Source organism: Vipera ursinii, assembly GCF_947247035.1.
Source record: "Vipera ursinii genome assembly, chromosome: 1".
Taxonomy (NCBI): domain Eukaryota; kingdom Metazoa; phylum Chordata; class Lepidosauria; order Squamata; family Viperidae; genus Vipera; species Vipera ursinii.
Window position 1 is genome coordinate 305,212,791 of NC_139512.1, and position 16,001 is coordinate 305,228,791.

General features: G+C 39.8%; 1 protein-coding gene across 1 annotated transcript in view; it reads right to left on the bottom strand.

Annotated features, from left to right (window-relative positions):
* Positions 1-16,001, bottom strand: part of CAPN2 (calpain 2) — a 43,593-nt gene that overhangs the window by 9,973 nt on the left and 17,619 nt on the right. Inside the window, exons 5-13 of the mRNA XM_083356020.1 lie at positions 14,926-15,094; positions 12,111-12,194; positions 11,389-11,474; positions 7,081-7,155; positions 6,353-6,513; positions 4,880-5,049; positions 3,210-3,221; positions 2,303-2,514; positions 324-360 (exon numbers count right to left, since the gene is read on the bottom strand). Of these exons, the coding sequence (XP_083212146.1) occupies positions 324-360; positions 2,303-2,514; positions 3,210-3,221; positions 4,880-5,049; positions 6,353-6,513; positions 7,081-7,155; positions 11,389-11,474; positions 12,111-12,194; positions 14,926-15,094 (1,006 nt within the window). The remainder of the gene's footprint in view (positions 1-323; positions 361-2,302; positions 2,515-3,209; positions 3,222-4,879; positions 5,050-6,352; positions 6,514-7,080; positions 7,156-11,388; positions 11,475-12,110; positions 12,195-14,925; positions 15,095-16,001) is intronic.

Here is a 16,001-nt window from a genome sequence, read left to right on the forward strand (position 1 = left end):
TAGATTTTATAAGCCAGACTAATATGAAGTGCTACTTGGTCTTCCTCCTGATTCCATCAACATTTGGCTACTCTATCAGAAGCAAGCGTTTCTGCCATTTGATCAGTGTTCAAAGGTACAACAAACTTTAACACAAAATGTTCACAAAGCTGCCCATCCCACCTGATATACTGATATACCAAATATACTGAGATACGGTATAAATAGACAAGACAAGAGACATAAGACAACTCTTAGAATTTCCAGCGAGTATGACCAACTGGGAATCCTGGCTTATGTAGCCGAAGTGCAGTCAAAACAAATATTCCTATTAGCTAACATACCTCTTCAATATTGGCCTCAATTTCATCATCAACAACTCTACAAATAAACATAGTTAGATGAGTTAACACAAAAAAGATTATGATTGACTTTCAGACAGGAAGAGGACACAACTGGGACAGGGTGAATCTATGCATGCACTGAGCCATCTGTGGAAAAGTATTTTGAGAGCTATCCACAGAAAAGGAACATACTGTAACATTGCCATTTTTAGTTATCGAATTACAAAAAAATCCAAAAACAGTTTGTTTTTTTTAAAAGAAAAAAATGACAAAATAAAGAAATGGATGGACAAATATTCTCATACATAGCAATGGGATTTGTGGTTTTCAGTGGACACAAGAATTTGTACACAGATGATGTTGAAGAATCTACAGTATACAGAAATGATTTCAAAAACAAAAGCATCTCTTAAGCTTGGGGACCAGAGAAAGCACTAGAAAGAGGTTCAGTGCAACAGTCAGGCCTTCAAGACTCTGTATGCTCCGCCCCTTTCAACAAACTACACTTCCATTCAAACTTCTTGGCTTGGTCTACTTCAAAAGGCTAATGTATACACTCTGAAGAAGGGTGTCCCTAAATTTTGGGTGGAGGTAGTAATGAATATATTTTGAATTTTGAAAGTATATTCCAGAGATGCCCTCAAATCTGGGCATGCCAAGTCCCAGAAGTTGAACTAGTGAGGTTGACTACCTCCATACCTCCTCCCTAGCTTCCCAGGATGCTTTCTACCATCTTTGCTTTTTTTCAGGACACTGAATTGTAGCCATCCAATGTTTGGCTACTTCTAGGATCTTTGCGAGACCAATGACATTACTGGAATACAGATCAAACTCAATGCTAATATTTTGCCTCAAGCACAGTAGCTTCTTTAATTTTGAATCTAAAGAATAAATAAAACTATATATATATTTATTTATTCCGGCTGTTTAGGCAGACTCCCGGATCTCCTACTCTTGCTCTGACGACGTCAGCAGTTTAGCTGATGAAAGCTAAGTGTTTTGTATATTAAACAGCTTGTTTACTTTTGTATCCTGGTGTTTGATTTTTTTCTTTCTAACATGCACACACCTAAGATTTGCATTTTTAGTCTTATTTAAGATATATATGTTTGTGTGTGTGTGTGTGTGTGTGTGTGTGTGTGTGTGTGTGTGTGTAATGTTAAATAGAATTAGGTGAAGCAGAGAGCATTGAGAATGTTGATGGGGATCCAGGCTTCAGGTAAATATCAAATACTATTAAAAATTGGAAAGGCAGTCCATCATTTCTTATTATTAAAAAATAAATGATAGCAGAAGATGGTGTTTTAATTTTGGAATGCCTGCCTTTCAGAAATCCATCAAGTGCCCATTTCATTGGCATTTTGGCACCAGTTTTTATATCTAGTCTTTAGAATCTTATTATATTGAACATAGCTGTACCTGATGTTGCTTGTGGATGAATTGCTTTGTCTCTTAAAAGACCTTTAATTAATCTTATAGTATTTTACTACTGTGGTATCTCTCACTCAGGGATTTTCATGAATGGGAAGGGCAAAATAATACTTAGCATTTAAAATATATATTTCAATGGTTTATTTCAAATATATAGTGGATCTTGGTTCAGCTTTTTTACTTTGTTTTTCTCACTTATCTTCACCAGCAAATTATAGTTACATTGTTTTGGATTTGAGATCTCTGGTGATATTCCCCCTACTTTCCAATTCACAACCAATATAAAAACAGGATATTGTAAGAAATTATAAAAAAAAATCTGAGCCCTACAGAAGTAAAGTTAAATACAGGCTCATTGTTAGCTTCATGACCATGGCTCAGTTCTGACAATGGCCTTGAGAATAGTTCTCTTTCCTTTAAGCTTTCCCTATAGACCTTCAGCTATCACAATACCCCTCTATGGTTGTCTTATTTCACAGTACTTTCATATCTATGGATTCCACTTATACAGAAGACAGAGAAGGTAGATTAGCGAATGCCTGACATACTGTGAGTCAGCTTTTTTTTCGGAGAAAACCCTGAGGCAGAAGTCCCCATTCTTGTTGGGTTCAAAGGTGGATGGCACAATAATATATTCTCCTGGGGGAAGCTTGAATCGATTTAACACCTCCCGAAGATTGATGAATGTGTTGGATCGTTCCCTTGCTCGGTTTGTGAGAAAGTAGTTTTTGTTCAGGTGGACCTTTTTTTCGCCAGAAGACTTCATGAAAGGAAAGGACAAAACAGAAATTATTACTCTTAAGCTACCAGAATCCTATTCAGATGACTATGTTAGTAGAGCAATGTAACATTAGCCCATCAGAAGATGAAGCCACATTCTGTCAATCTTCATGATAGGAGAGTTATCCAGAATCCAGAATATCTACATCCAGGGCTTTTTTTGTCATAGAACGCTCAGAACGGAGTTCCGGCACCTTTTTTGGATGGAACCTTGTAGGGTAGGCAAGGTGGGTTGTATGACATGTGTGAGTTCCAGCACCTTTTTCTTTTACAAAAAAAGCACTGTCTACATCTACAAAAAATCAAAAGCCACGATAGCAGTCTCTATGGCTCTGTGTGTGGGAGGAATAATCGTGGTAGTAAATTTACAGACACTCCCAAAATTGCACTACAAACCAAAATTGGTGTTTTAAATATCTGATTCTTACTTTAACCACAGATTGTTTTTGAACAATGCAAAAGTTTTCAAAAATGAAAAATGTTTTTTTTGTTCCTAAAGTAAGAAAACTGAACTTGCTCAGGTTGAATTTCTGTTATGGATCATTGTTCGTAAAAGATCATGAAGAACAACACTTCCACAATTAAAACAGTAGTTTTAACATTGAGAGGTCTTTTTTAATACAATGTTTAGTTAAAATATGTTTTCTGTTTTACAAAAACATATACACCACATACCTGTTCCGGCACCTGTGGAAAAGCAAAAAGAAAAACAAATTATACACTTTTTATTAATAACATTGAACAATGATCCTTCCCAGGAAGTATTTTCTTAGCCACTGCTCTAACCTTAGGGAATAGCCTCCCTGTAGAATTAAAATACTTCTCACATTTCTAGAAGCTACTTCAGATAGAACTCCTCCACACAGCATTTGGTGACTAATTACTTGTTGCCATTTCTTAATTTCAATTGAACTGTTGTATTTTCATGGTCTAATACTGATTATAATTTTGATTTTAATTACACTCACTATAGATGTTTTTATTGGTTGTGAGGTGTTTTTTTTACTAAATAACAGTAAATTGTTCTATTTACTGATTTGGAGGCACATAGTTTGAAGGAAGGAAGGAATTAACATCATGGTTCTAATTTTACTAGAACTGTTTGGACTTATTTATTTTTTACCAGGCTCTATTCTATAGGGATCCCCAAATCCTTTGAGCCCACAAATGCATTTGGAATTTTGAAAAGTACTGTCATAAAAAGCAGAGTTATGATTGACTACAAAGGACAAATAAAAATGACTAGAAGAGGTGGGTTGTGAGACTCAAATATCTAATGGAGCATAACATGCATTGATTTTACACAGGTAAAAATTTAAAAAATTGAGTCCCAGCAAAGATGGATTCAGCCCAAATTCTAGAATGTCCAGACTCATCTTATATAAAGTTATTCCCCTATTTCCCAAATCTCTCTGATACTTGGCATCTCACATGCACGCAAGCCCCCAACAGGCCCAAGATGAGGTTTCAGAGAAAAAGAAGCCCACCCAATCTCGTTTGTTTAGATCCTGTGAGATTTCCCAAGTAGCAATCTGTTTCTTAGAATGGAAAAGATTCTCTACCCTTGTATAAATCACCATTTCATGCAACTGTTTTAATGAACATACACTTATGCAGTGGCGTAGCGTGGGTTGTCAGCACCCGGGGCAAGGCAAGTAATTTGCGCCCCCTAACCCGGTGACGTCATGGCACTGCCGAAAAGACGCGCCCCGCAGCGGCGTAGACATTCCAAGAAGAGTCGCGCGCATGCGGGATGCTTCCAGGTCCCTCTCGAGGGCGGCTGGGTGGGGCTCCGACCTGCAAGAGCCGCTGCATTCAAGCTCTCACGTGAGCCCCGCTAAATAAAGCCACACATGCACACGAAGCTAGGCCAGCCGGCCGGCGGGTCCATCTTCGCTCGGCCAAGCCTGCCGGGGCGCCTGCGGGGCGCTTGCGGTTGGCCTGAGCCTGGGCAGAGAGTTGGGCACTTCTATTTATTTTATTCAGTTTATGTGGCCGCCCATCTCACCTGCCGGACTCGTTTCGCTTTGCAAGAAAGAGCAGCTCGAGAGCGGAGCCAAGCCGACTCTGTGCAGCCCTTGGGGCTCCCTGAGCAGCTCAGTGCGAGCGCGCCCCCCCAGATGTTGCGCCCGGTGCGGCCGGCCCCCCCTGCACCCCCCACGCTACGCCACTGCACTTATGTTAAAAAGGAGGAGCCATGTAATTAATTTGTGAGGAATACATGAATCTTTAACATTGCAATTCATTAATAAGATATTCCTGAATGTGTCAGTTCTGTAGCTAGAAAATAGTGATCTATTATCTTTATCTCAAAATTCGGTTTAACACAAAAAAAGAGAGCCTGCCTCATAGATTGCAAAGCCAATTGTGTGCATATCCTCTCCCATCTTCCTCTGCTTCCGACGGTGTTTCTGAATCAAGCCAACCAATAAGGTACAACCTCTTTCTGGGTCATCTGGATCCTCATCTTCTTCCTCAAGTTTAATCAAATATTGTGGGTTCATCCAAAATGTATCTAATTAAAAGAAAGGAAGTCATTAAAATTATGCCCAGGCTCTACTGATTTTCATAAGGAATTGTGGCTTGGATAGATACAGCCCTGCACATTTTAGAGTGGTGTGCCCATTTTAAGAGTATTTATAAAAGTATAAGGGACGCGGTGGCTCAGTGGGCTAGGACGCTGAGCTTGTCGATCAGAAGGTCGGCAGTTTGGCGGGTCGAATCCCGAGTGCCGCGTAGCAGAGTGAGCGCCTGTTACTCGTCCCAGCTTCTGCCAACCTAGCAGTTCGAAAGCACGTAAAAATGCAAGTAGAAAAATAGGGACCACTACGGTGGGAAGGTAACAGCGTTCCGTGCGCCTTTGGCATCCAGTCATGCCGGCCACATGACCACGGAGACGTCCTCGGACAAGCGCTGGCTCTTTGGCTTTGAAACGGAGATGAGCACCGGCCCCTAGAGTCGGAATCGACTAGCACGCATGTGCGGGGGAACCTTTACCTTTTTACTTTATAAAAGTATACCTACAATCAAGCTTTAGAATGATTTTCTCGCAGATAAGGGGTGTGGGTATCTTCTTTTAAATAATTAAATTCCAGTGCAAGTTATAAATGAATGTCATTTAGTCCAATACCAAACCATTTAGTTCAATATAGTCCAATACCAAATGTCCTTTGGTATTGAACTATAAATAAATATTCACTGATTGAATGGAAGTAATTATAAACTAAATTCCTGTAAATAGATCAAAGAGAGAAGCAACCTGGAATTAAGGAGAAAGTTCCTAACAGTGAGGACAACTAACCAGTGGAACAGCTTACCTTCAGAAATCGTGGGCGCTCCATCACTGGAGGTTTTTAAGAAGAGATTGGACAGTCACTTGTCTGAGATGGTATAGGTTCTCCTGCTTGAACCAGGGGCTGGACTAGAAGACTTCTATTCTATTCTATTCTATTCTATTCTATTCTATTCTATTCTATTCTATTCTATTCTATTCTATTCTATTCTATTCTATTTCTAATTCTAATTCTATATCCCAGAGCTTGTTTTCCGTTTATCAAAGCAATTTCAGCAAAAAAATAATTTAACTGATAGACCTTTGCCCATATGTGACATCATATTTAAACTACCCATAATTAGGGAGGGATTTATTGACCATAAAAGCACTCATTCTGGGTCTGTTATTATTTCGAACAGTAGTTAGGCAACCAGTTATAAGTCAAAGACTACTCGTAGGGAATTTTATTATTCACCGATTATTAGGAAGATACAACAGAACAGATATGGATATGAAGGCAAGCACAGGCTGAAAAATGATTTACCAGGATAATTTCGGCATCCACCAGCTGTGGAACCTTTTCTCCAGTTTCCATCCATCAAGTTCAACCTCCATTTTTTATACATGTCAGTGGTCAGAGTGTCTGGAGTCAAATTACAGATCTCAAGACGAGAGTAATGCCTCAGGAAATCACTCAATGACATCCTATGGAGTAATGCCATAAATACCATACTTAGAAAAGGCATTTCAGACACGTTTCCTCCCTTCTGCTGTTGCAGCTTCAAAGAAAACCAAGAACAATTATTGGTCGCTATGACAGCAAGCCTCCTTGACAAGTTAACTTGCCACAGTGTCTTGCCTCAAGATATGTTATAATTCAATTCCCATCTTTCTTTCTATCCACATTGACTGAGAATTCTAAGAACTGAAATCCAAAGTTATCTAAAGGGCAAAAGATTGAGGAAAATTGAACTATTGTTTAGCAATAGAACCTCAACATAATGAACAGCTATTTCCCACCCACCCACCCCTCCAGCATTGAAATGAAACATTTCTTCTACAAATTTTCTTCTATATATTCTGATCCTCTATGGTCCCCATATAGCGATATGGACCAGAATTTAATATGCTTATTTCCATCTGAATCTATGTAATATATCCCTATTATAGTTTGATGAAATATAGTGATGTGACAACTTATTTAAGCATTATAGATAGATTATATACTGTACTGTCCTTCTTTCCCAATTCCCAGGAAGTCACCAGCCATACCAAAATTCTCCATCTTCATGCTGTCTGGTCAGTCTCTCTCTCACTTTTGGATCAATACCATTCCAGTTTGGACACCTAAATACAGGAAGCCAACATTATTTGAAATGGTAGACTCAGAATTATGGATAATAACTGTATTATCCTGGAGGGCCCAAACAACATGGCTCAAGAGAATCCAATCTCATAATGTTTGCATTTGCTGGTATAGTCTTCTTCTATCTCAAGATACATATTTACCCTGTCAACCTGTGACAGATGGCCAGGGTGGAATGGGACAACTCGTCACGGACAACTTGTCATGGTCAATTCACTATGGCCAACTCACCATGACCAACTCACTGCAGGACAACTTGTTATGTCCAACGTGCCAGGGGACAACTCATTGCGGGACAATTCAACAATTCAATTTAATTATTTAAAATAATTAAAAATTATTTTTGGCATTCACATTTTATTTTGGCATCCTTTCTTTAATGATTCTATTTGACTATTTCTTCAATATTAGTGTAACTCTTTTCCCACAGTAAGTTATTTTGTAAGTTCATGCAAAATAACTCAGGGATACTTTACTTAAAAATTGCCCTCTGTAACAGTTGACTGGGTTTTCATGACATATTAACTCCACATGTGCCCAGTTATGTTTATCATAGGAAACATTTTGGATGATCATAAAGGATCATTATAGCTTTTGTTGTGTTTTGAAAAATACAACTAAAATTGACTTGTTAAATTAATCTTAGAGGTCAGTAACAAGACATAAGTGCAAATAAACCTGAAATATTATATATGCAGTAAAATGCACCCTGTCCATAGTACAGTTCTACAAGTATATTATTCACAATCTAGAAAAATACAAAAGCTATATCAATACATAAAAGGATTAGAAATAGAAAATGAAAATATAGAAAAGATGTGTGTTTAGCAGTAAAAAAGGTGCATGTTGTCCAAAGGAGAACAGAAGTATTTAATTCACCCCCTTTACTGAAAAAGGGGAATTTATTTTAAATTATAAGTCAATGATTTGAAAAAAACACCTTAGCTAAATAGGGAAATAGAAACAGGAAGCTATCATAGAGCCATCTTGAACAAGGAAAACTAAAAGTTAAGTTTTTAAGTTATGTTTTATATGAATGAATGAATGAATGAATGAACCTTTATTGTCAAAGTATACATTGAGATTGGCTGAGCCAATACAGTTGCAAGAAAAAGTATGTGAACCCTTTGGGATTACGTGGAGTTTTCCATGAATTGGCCATAAAATGTGCTCTAAACGTCATGTAAGTCACAACAATAGAAAAACACAGTCTGCTTAAAATAATACTACACAAACATTAGCTGTTGTCATGTTTTAATTGAACATAAGATGGAAACATTCACAGTGCAGGGTGGAAAAAGTATGTGAACCTTTGGACTTAATAACTGGTTGACCCTCCTTTGGCAGCAATAACCTCAACCAAACATTTCCTGTAGTTGCAGATCAGACCTGCACAACGATCTGGAGTAATTTTGGACCACTCCTCTTCACAAAACTGTTTCAGTGTAGCAATATTCTAGGGATGTCTGGTGTGAATCGCTCTCTTAAGGTCATGCCACAGCATTTCAATCGGGTTGAGGTCAGGACTCTGACTGGGCCACTCCAAAAGGTGTATTCTTTTCTGTTGAAGCCATTGTTTTGTTGAATTACTTGTATGCTTTGGGTCATTGTCCTGTTGCATCACACATCCTCTGCGGAGCTTCAGTTGGCAGACAGATGGTCGTACGTTTTCCTGCAAAATGTCCTGATAAACTCTGGAATTCATTTTCCCATCAATGACAACAATCCGTCCAGGCCCTGAGGCAGCAAAGCAGCCCCAAAACATGATGCTCCCTCCGCCATGTTTTACAGTGGGGATGAGGTTTTGATGTTGGTGTGCTGTGTCTTTTTTTCTCCACACATAGTGTTGTGTGGTTTTCCCAAACAACTCAATTTTGGTTTCATCTGTCCACAGTATATTTTGCCAGTAGTGCTGTGGAACATCCAGGTGCTCTTTTGCAAACTTCAAACGTGCTACAATATTTTTTTGGGACAGCAATGGCTTCCTCCGTGGTGTCCTCCCATGTACTCCATTCTTGTTTAATGTTTTCCTTATTGTAGATGTGTCAACAAAAATGTTAGCATGTGCCAGAGATTTCTGTAGGTCTTTAGCTGACACTCTAGGATTCTTCTTTACCTCATTAAGCATTATGCGCTGTGCTCTTGCAGTCATTTTTACAGGACGACCACACCTAGGGAAAGTAGCAACAGTGCTAAACCTTTTCCATTTGTAGACAGTCTGTCTTACCGTGGACACATGAACATCAAGGCTTTTGGAGATACTTTTGTAACCCTTTCCAGCTTCATGCAAGTCAACAATTCTTGATTGTAGGTCTTCTGAGAGCTCTTTTCTGTGACGCATGGTACACATCAGACAGTGCTTCTTGAGACCAGTAAACCCAAACCAGGTGTGTGTTTTTAAAGGGCAGGACAGCTGTCAGCAACACATGCAATATCATCACACTGATTGGAGTCAAGGTTGGCTCACTCCTGGCTCCAATTAGCTCTTGGAGAAGTCATTAGGCTAGGGGTTCACATACTTTTTCCACCCTGCACTGTGAATGTTTACATGTTATGTTCAATTAAAACATGACAACAGCTAATGTTTGTGTAGTATTATTTTAAGCAGACTGTGTTTTTCTATTGTTGTGACTTACATGACATTTAGAGCGCATTTTATGGCCAATTCATGCAAAACTCCACGTAATCCCAAAGGGTCCACATACTTTTTCTTGCAACTGTATATGTCAGTGGGAGAATAATTTGTCCACAATGAAAAAGTTAGATTTGATGTCCTTCTGTTTGGCAATCTTTCCTTGAAGTGAATAATACTAATACAAAAATGGAAAAAGCAGCAGGCTTGAAAATTGACCTGACACAGTTTATTTTTGTAAAAACAAGGTAGAGATTTATTAAAGAATATTGTTTCCCTCAATCTAGTGAACTGTAGACAGTACATCTAATGAAGACCACATCACTGAACTCATCTAAGTGTTTCCTTCTATTTGACATCTCAGATGTCCTGCCATTGTCTATCTTCAGAAAGCTGAATATTCACATTTGAGTTTTGCACAATAGAGATAGTCCCCAACTTACAACAGTACATTTAGTGACTGTTCAAAGTTACAACGGCCCTGAAAAAAGTAACACATGACCCTTTTACAACCACTGCAGCCTCCCCATGGTCGTGTGATCAAAATTCAGACAGTTAGCAATTAACAATCATATTTACGAAAGTTGCAATCCCGGGATCATGTGCTCAGTTTTTGCGACTTTCTGACAAGCAAAGTCAATGGGGAAGCCAGATTCACTTAACAACCTTGTTACTAACAACTGCAGTGATTCACAACAATTGTGGCAAGAAAGGTTGTAAAATGGGGCAAAACTCACTTAACAAGCATCTTGCTTAGCAACATAAATTCTGGGCTCAGTTGTGGTTGTAAGTCGAGGACTAGCTGTAAAATACTTGATTTAAGGTACCTGCTGATGCACAAAATTAACTATATTCCATTCCCTCCCCCCACCCTTCATTAAAGCCAACAGAACTTTCCTATAACTTTGGCAGGTGATGGAAGGAGCAACTAGACACACAATTCAGAATGTAAAAATGCATCCATGCTTGGGGCAAAAGCTGAAAGAGCAGCAGTTGTGATGGGAAAGTAAAGGAGCATCTTTTCCCCATTGCTAGTCGGAGGGGGCTTATAATGTATTGGGCTTGCTTTGTTAAGGGAACACCACGTGGTAATTGCTGGAAGGCTGTTTGGGCAGGGAAGCTAGCTAACGGCTCCCAGCACCTCAGACAACCCATCTCCAGCGCTGCTATTGGTTGCCCCTAGGGCGGCAATAAGTTGCTTCAAACCTATTGGCCACCGCCTAGGGGCCAGGCATCTGCAGCCCTGTTCCCCAGTTCAGATCCTGCAAGCAATAAACCATGATCTTTGCTGAACTCACTCGCCTCGTCTTCATTCCTGCACAACGAACCCAGTACACAACAGGGCTGATATTAAAAGCTGAAAAAATCCATATTTTTTTAATGAACGAGGGTTATGTACCTCACCAAAAGAGAAGATATCCCAGTAAGTGCTATAGAAAACCCATGGAATTTGGGTCAATAGTTTCCAGCAAGCTTTCAAGGAAGTTTAAAGTTTTGTCATAATTCATGATGCAAAACATCATGTGAAACATTTGCTCACACTGGGCAGCAAATAGCTCTGGCCTGCGCATTTAACACTCACTTATCATTCCATTTTCCAGTCCATTCAACTTCTCCCCAGGGATTTCGGATCCGGATCAGTTTCTGCATGCTGCCTCTGAAATTCACCTGGTAGGATCAGAAGGGGGAAAAAAATCAAGCTAAATAGACAGGGTAACTGAAAAAGGAAGCAAAGTACTTTAAAATTTTTGGCTACGAACACACACATACATGCACATAGATGCACCTATTTATACAGTATATATGTCTCTATGATAATGAAATAAATAGCTCTCTAGTGGGAGAGGGGCCAATTACAGCTTCTCGTGCAATTCTTGGCAAAAAAGCTAAATGTAAAGTGGTTTGTTTATTGGTATCCTGTGCATGGGAAAGTGAGGAGAGGCAAAGAGAGGCAAGGATGATACATGAATCACAGTGTCATTACACAAATAACACGAGATTGTGTGAGACATCATGATGCAAATTACATAAACCATACAAAAATCTCTTCAGGTTAAATGAACCAACTGACTGATAAGAAACCACGCAGCCACAAGAGGGAAGAACACTCAACCATCTCACAGAACAACCATTTGAGCAAAGGAAACATCAGAGCACTGGACACAAAACTGGTTCATGGGAATATCTTATCATGTTCGTGTAGCCACCATATTCTTTGGAATAGCCGCCACCCTGAGATTCAAGTATGAGTCAAGTATGTAATACTAACACTCCTTTTCCCTTTTTCCAAAATGAAGACCTTACCTCTTCAGCTCCTGTGACAGAGTATGCATGACCTTTGACCAGCTTCTGGGTTGTGACTGCCTCAGTTTCGGCAGCATTTGTGATCTAGAAACATGAAGAAATTAAGTTCTAGAAAACTAAGGCAGCAATAGGACAGATCTTAACTGGGGAACGCAACGGGTACAGAATCCACTAGAAAGAGGTTTAACTTTACAATAGCTAGTAGTCCTGATGAATAATGGAAATGTCTGGGTCAGAAGCAGAAATGGGTTGCCATACCATGCTAACCCATAATGTGACTTGTTGGTTGGATAGTTGGTTGGTTGGTTTGGTTGACTGGATTAAGATACTGTAAGAACTCACTATTTGGTTTTATAAATCATCATAGTGCATGCCTTATATAGTCAGTCTGCTGTGATTTATTTGGTAAATCATGATTAAAGTGGTTTAGCACAACAACAGACTGAGGCTGGTGGTACAGATAGTCTTCACTTAACAACCATTCATTAAGTGACTGTTTGAAAAAGTTACAGCAGCACTGAACAAATGGTAGTTATGCCAGGTCCCCTAAGTTAGGGCTGTTGCAGCACTCCTGCAATCATGTGAACAAAATTCAAAACTTTGGCAGCCCACCTGCACTTATGACCTCAGGAGCATTTCAACTCCCCCCACCTAGCCATTTCCCACCACCCACCCATCTCTGCCTTTTTGGCTATCTGCCACCTTGAATGTTTGTCATTTGTTTGAAAAAAGTCCCCTATGAGGACTAGAGCCATCTGTATCTTTCATTAAAACTTTATTGGAGAGGGGCCAGCCTGAAACTCATGCAACTAGCATTAATTTTGGTAGCAAGAAAACAATCTTCCTATTTTCTTTCCTATTTGTTGAGACAAAATATCAGGATGTTTTAATTGGGGCGAGGGGAATTTCCACCTCAATTTCCTATTTGGAATGAAACTGCATGTGATGATAGCACCCAAGAGGTTTTCAACATATATCTGCCCTAATCACATGGACAGCCAGAACGGCCACAACAATCGAGCAAAGACAAGCTCTCATCAGCCAATTTTTTCCCTGTGTCACAGTTGGCTCATGCCCTAGGTCGTTTTCCTCAACTGGGTTTCAGTTCTAAAAATCATCTTTGCTGGTAGGAAAGTTGCTGTGAATAGTATGTAGGTAGAAAATGTTTCCCAAAATTGGGGGGGGATTCAGCATTGTTCTCATTTTTTTGTGTTCCTCCTACAATTTAAAATGAAATTCTGGTAAAGTTTACATGTGATGGGTTAACTCCCTATTTAGAGACCAGTTTTCAGATCTGACATTATCACAGCTGTAAAGGTTGGCAGCTGAATTAAAGCAGTCATTGGTTGGATTCATACATAATCTAGCTAGCAATTGTGGTTTATAAGCCATGATTTAGAGCTTAGCATACTGTATGAATTCTCTTGGCTTAATTTACAGTTGTGATAAAACTTAGAGAGTAGAGAAGCTCATTGGATAATATCAGCAACAACATTAGAGAAATATACATAGTCAATAAATAATTCCTTGGCATTTGCCCTTAATATTGAGAAAGTCTGCTTAATAGTCGAAGCTTTACTGTTTGGTCTAGTTCTGCAGACAATTACTGTATACTGAGAAATATAAGTGAAGAGTCATCATAGCCACTTTAGTACAAAAGAAAACCTTACAGAGAATATCTGCATTTGCTTCACAGCTAACAAAGAGCCAGGATTGACAGGAGAGACCACAGTTATATGTGGAACTCATCAAAAGACCTCTTTTGCATTATCTCAGATAATTTTCTGCCACACTGTGAGGGTTTTCTATTCTGTTTGGATTCAGAGTGCTTTCAAAAGGGCAAAAGAAAATCTGAATGCTCATGCCAGCAAGATTTAATACTGGCAGAGGAACAGTTTAACAATGTTCACTATTAATGATTTGCTCAGAATCTGCTACTGAGTCAGTTGCTTTACTTTACTGTATATCTGCTTCTTATCAACTAAGCTGGTTAGCCAGAAATTAAAATGGCTCACTTTTTACTTTCAAGTTTTTCAGCGAAGATTTCCAGGAATGTTGCCTAGTTCTGGTCAATCACTGTAGCTATTAGAAGGTTTGAGGCTTAGCGTTTATTTATCTAAATGTAGAAAGATGCCTAGACACTAAGAGCAGCAGCTGATTCCACATCTATAGCCTTTTTCAATCCATATATTTGCTGCAAGACAGGCTAAGCAGCATAGGAATATAGGGGAAGATACAGTGCTTTCATCCTTCTAGCACAGACATGTCAAACACAAGGCCCGGGGGCCAGACCCGGCCCGCGAAGTGGTTTCATGTGGCCCGCGAAGCCATCCTGGAAACAGTGAGGGAACGGCCCCCACTGCCTTGGCCCTGGCCCAGAGACCCTCAGATCTGTCCCACTCCTGCCCAGGCCCCCATAGGCACCCTTGATGCGAACGATGTAGAGCTGGCCACGCCCACCCAGTAGGCCATACACACTCTAGCCACGCCCACCCAGTAGGCCACGCCCACCCTGGCCACACCCACCCGGCCCCCTGAGGGCAACCGCAATGCTGATGCGGCCCTCAATGAAATTGAGTTTGACACCCCTGTTCTAGCACAACTCATTTGGCCTTTTTTTTGCTCTTTGGCAGACAAAGAAGGCCCACTTCAAAGCTGTACCTCCATTCTTAAAGAAGGGAAGACTTATGGATTCTCCAGCTTTTGGGTATGATTTCTGTTCTAGCAAGAAAGTTGAAATTCTGCACTATCATGCCATTATGTCAAACAATTCCTTTGCACCTAAAAGAACTTTGAGAGTATAGTATTAACTTACATCAATAGAACACCCAAGGAGAGAACCTTTCTGAAGAGCTTTCTGGATTATTTTGAACAGGTTTGGAGGTGCTTTCTGCAGCTCATACCACTCTGCAATTCCACCAGTGAAGTCTTCAAAGCCCTCAGTAGTGCTCCCCCCTGAAAGACCTTCATAGGAACCATTCACCCTGTGAAAGATGCAACCCAAACCTTTAATGTTTAATAACTTTGTCTTTGAAATCCCTTCTTAACAGAGATGAAACTCGATTCTTAGATGTCTACACTGTCTCTTTTTTCATTCTTGAGAAATCAAACATCAACATTTGATAAAGTAGACCACAACCTACTCCTTGGTAAGTTAGAAAAAGGTGGAATAGACAACATCACCACCAGATGGATCTGTAGCTGGCTAGCAAACCGTACTCAACGAGTAGTTCTCAATGGCAGCACATCCACATGGTGAGAAGTAAGCAGTGGGGTACCACAAGGTTACATCTTAGGCCCAGTGCTCCTCAAAATCTTCATCAATGACTTATGAGGGAATTGAAGGGGAACTCATCAAATTTGCAAATGACAACAAACTGGCAGGAGTAGCCAACACCCCAGAAGACAAATTCAGGACCCAAAAAAATCTTGACAAACTTGAACAATGTGCTCTATCCAACAAAATGAGCTTCAATGTGGAGAAAAGCAAAGCTTTACATTTAGGCAGGAAAAATCAAAGGTACAAGTACAGATTGGGTGAGACCTGGCTCAAAAACAGTAACTGTGAGAGGGGCCTCGCAGTCCTAGTGGATGATCACTTGACTATGAGCCAGCAGTGTGCAGCAGCAGCAGCCGAAAAAGCTAATACAATACTGGGTTGTATAAACAGAGGCAAAGAATCAAGATCAAGCGAAGTATTAGTACTGCTTTATGAATCCCTAGTAAGACCACACCTGTAATACTGCAGGCAATTTTGATCACCATATCACAAAAAAGATGTTGAGAGTTTGGAAAAAATTCAGAGAAGAGCAACTAAGATGATCAAAGGCCTGGAGACTAAAACATATGAAGAATGGCTGCGGGACTTGAGTTTGGCTAATCTAAAGAAAA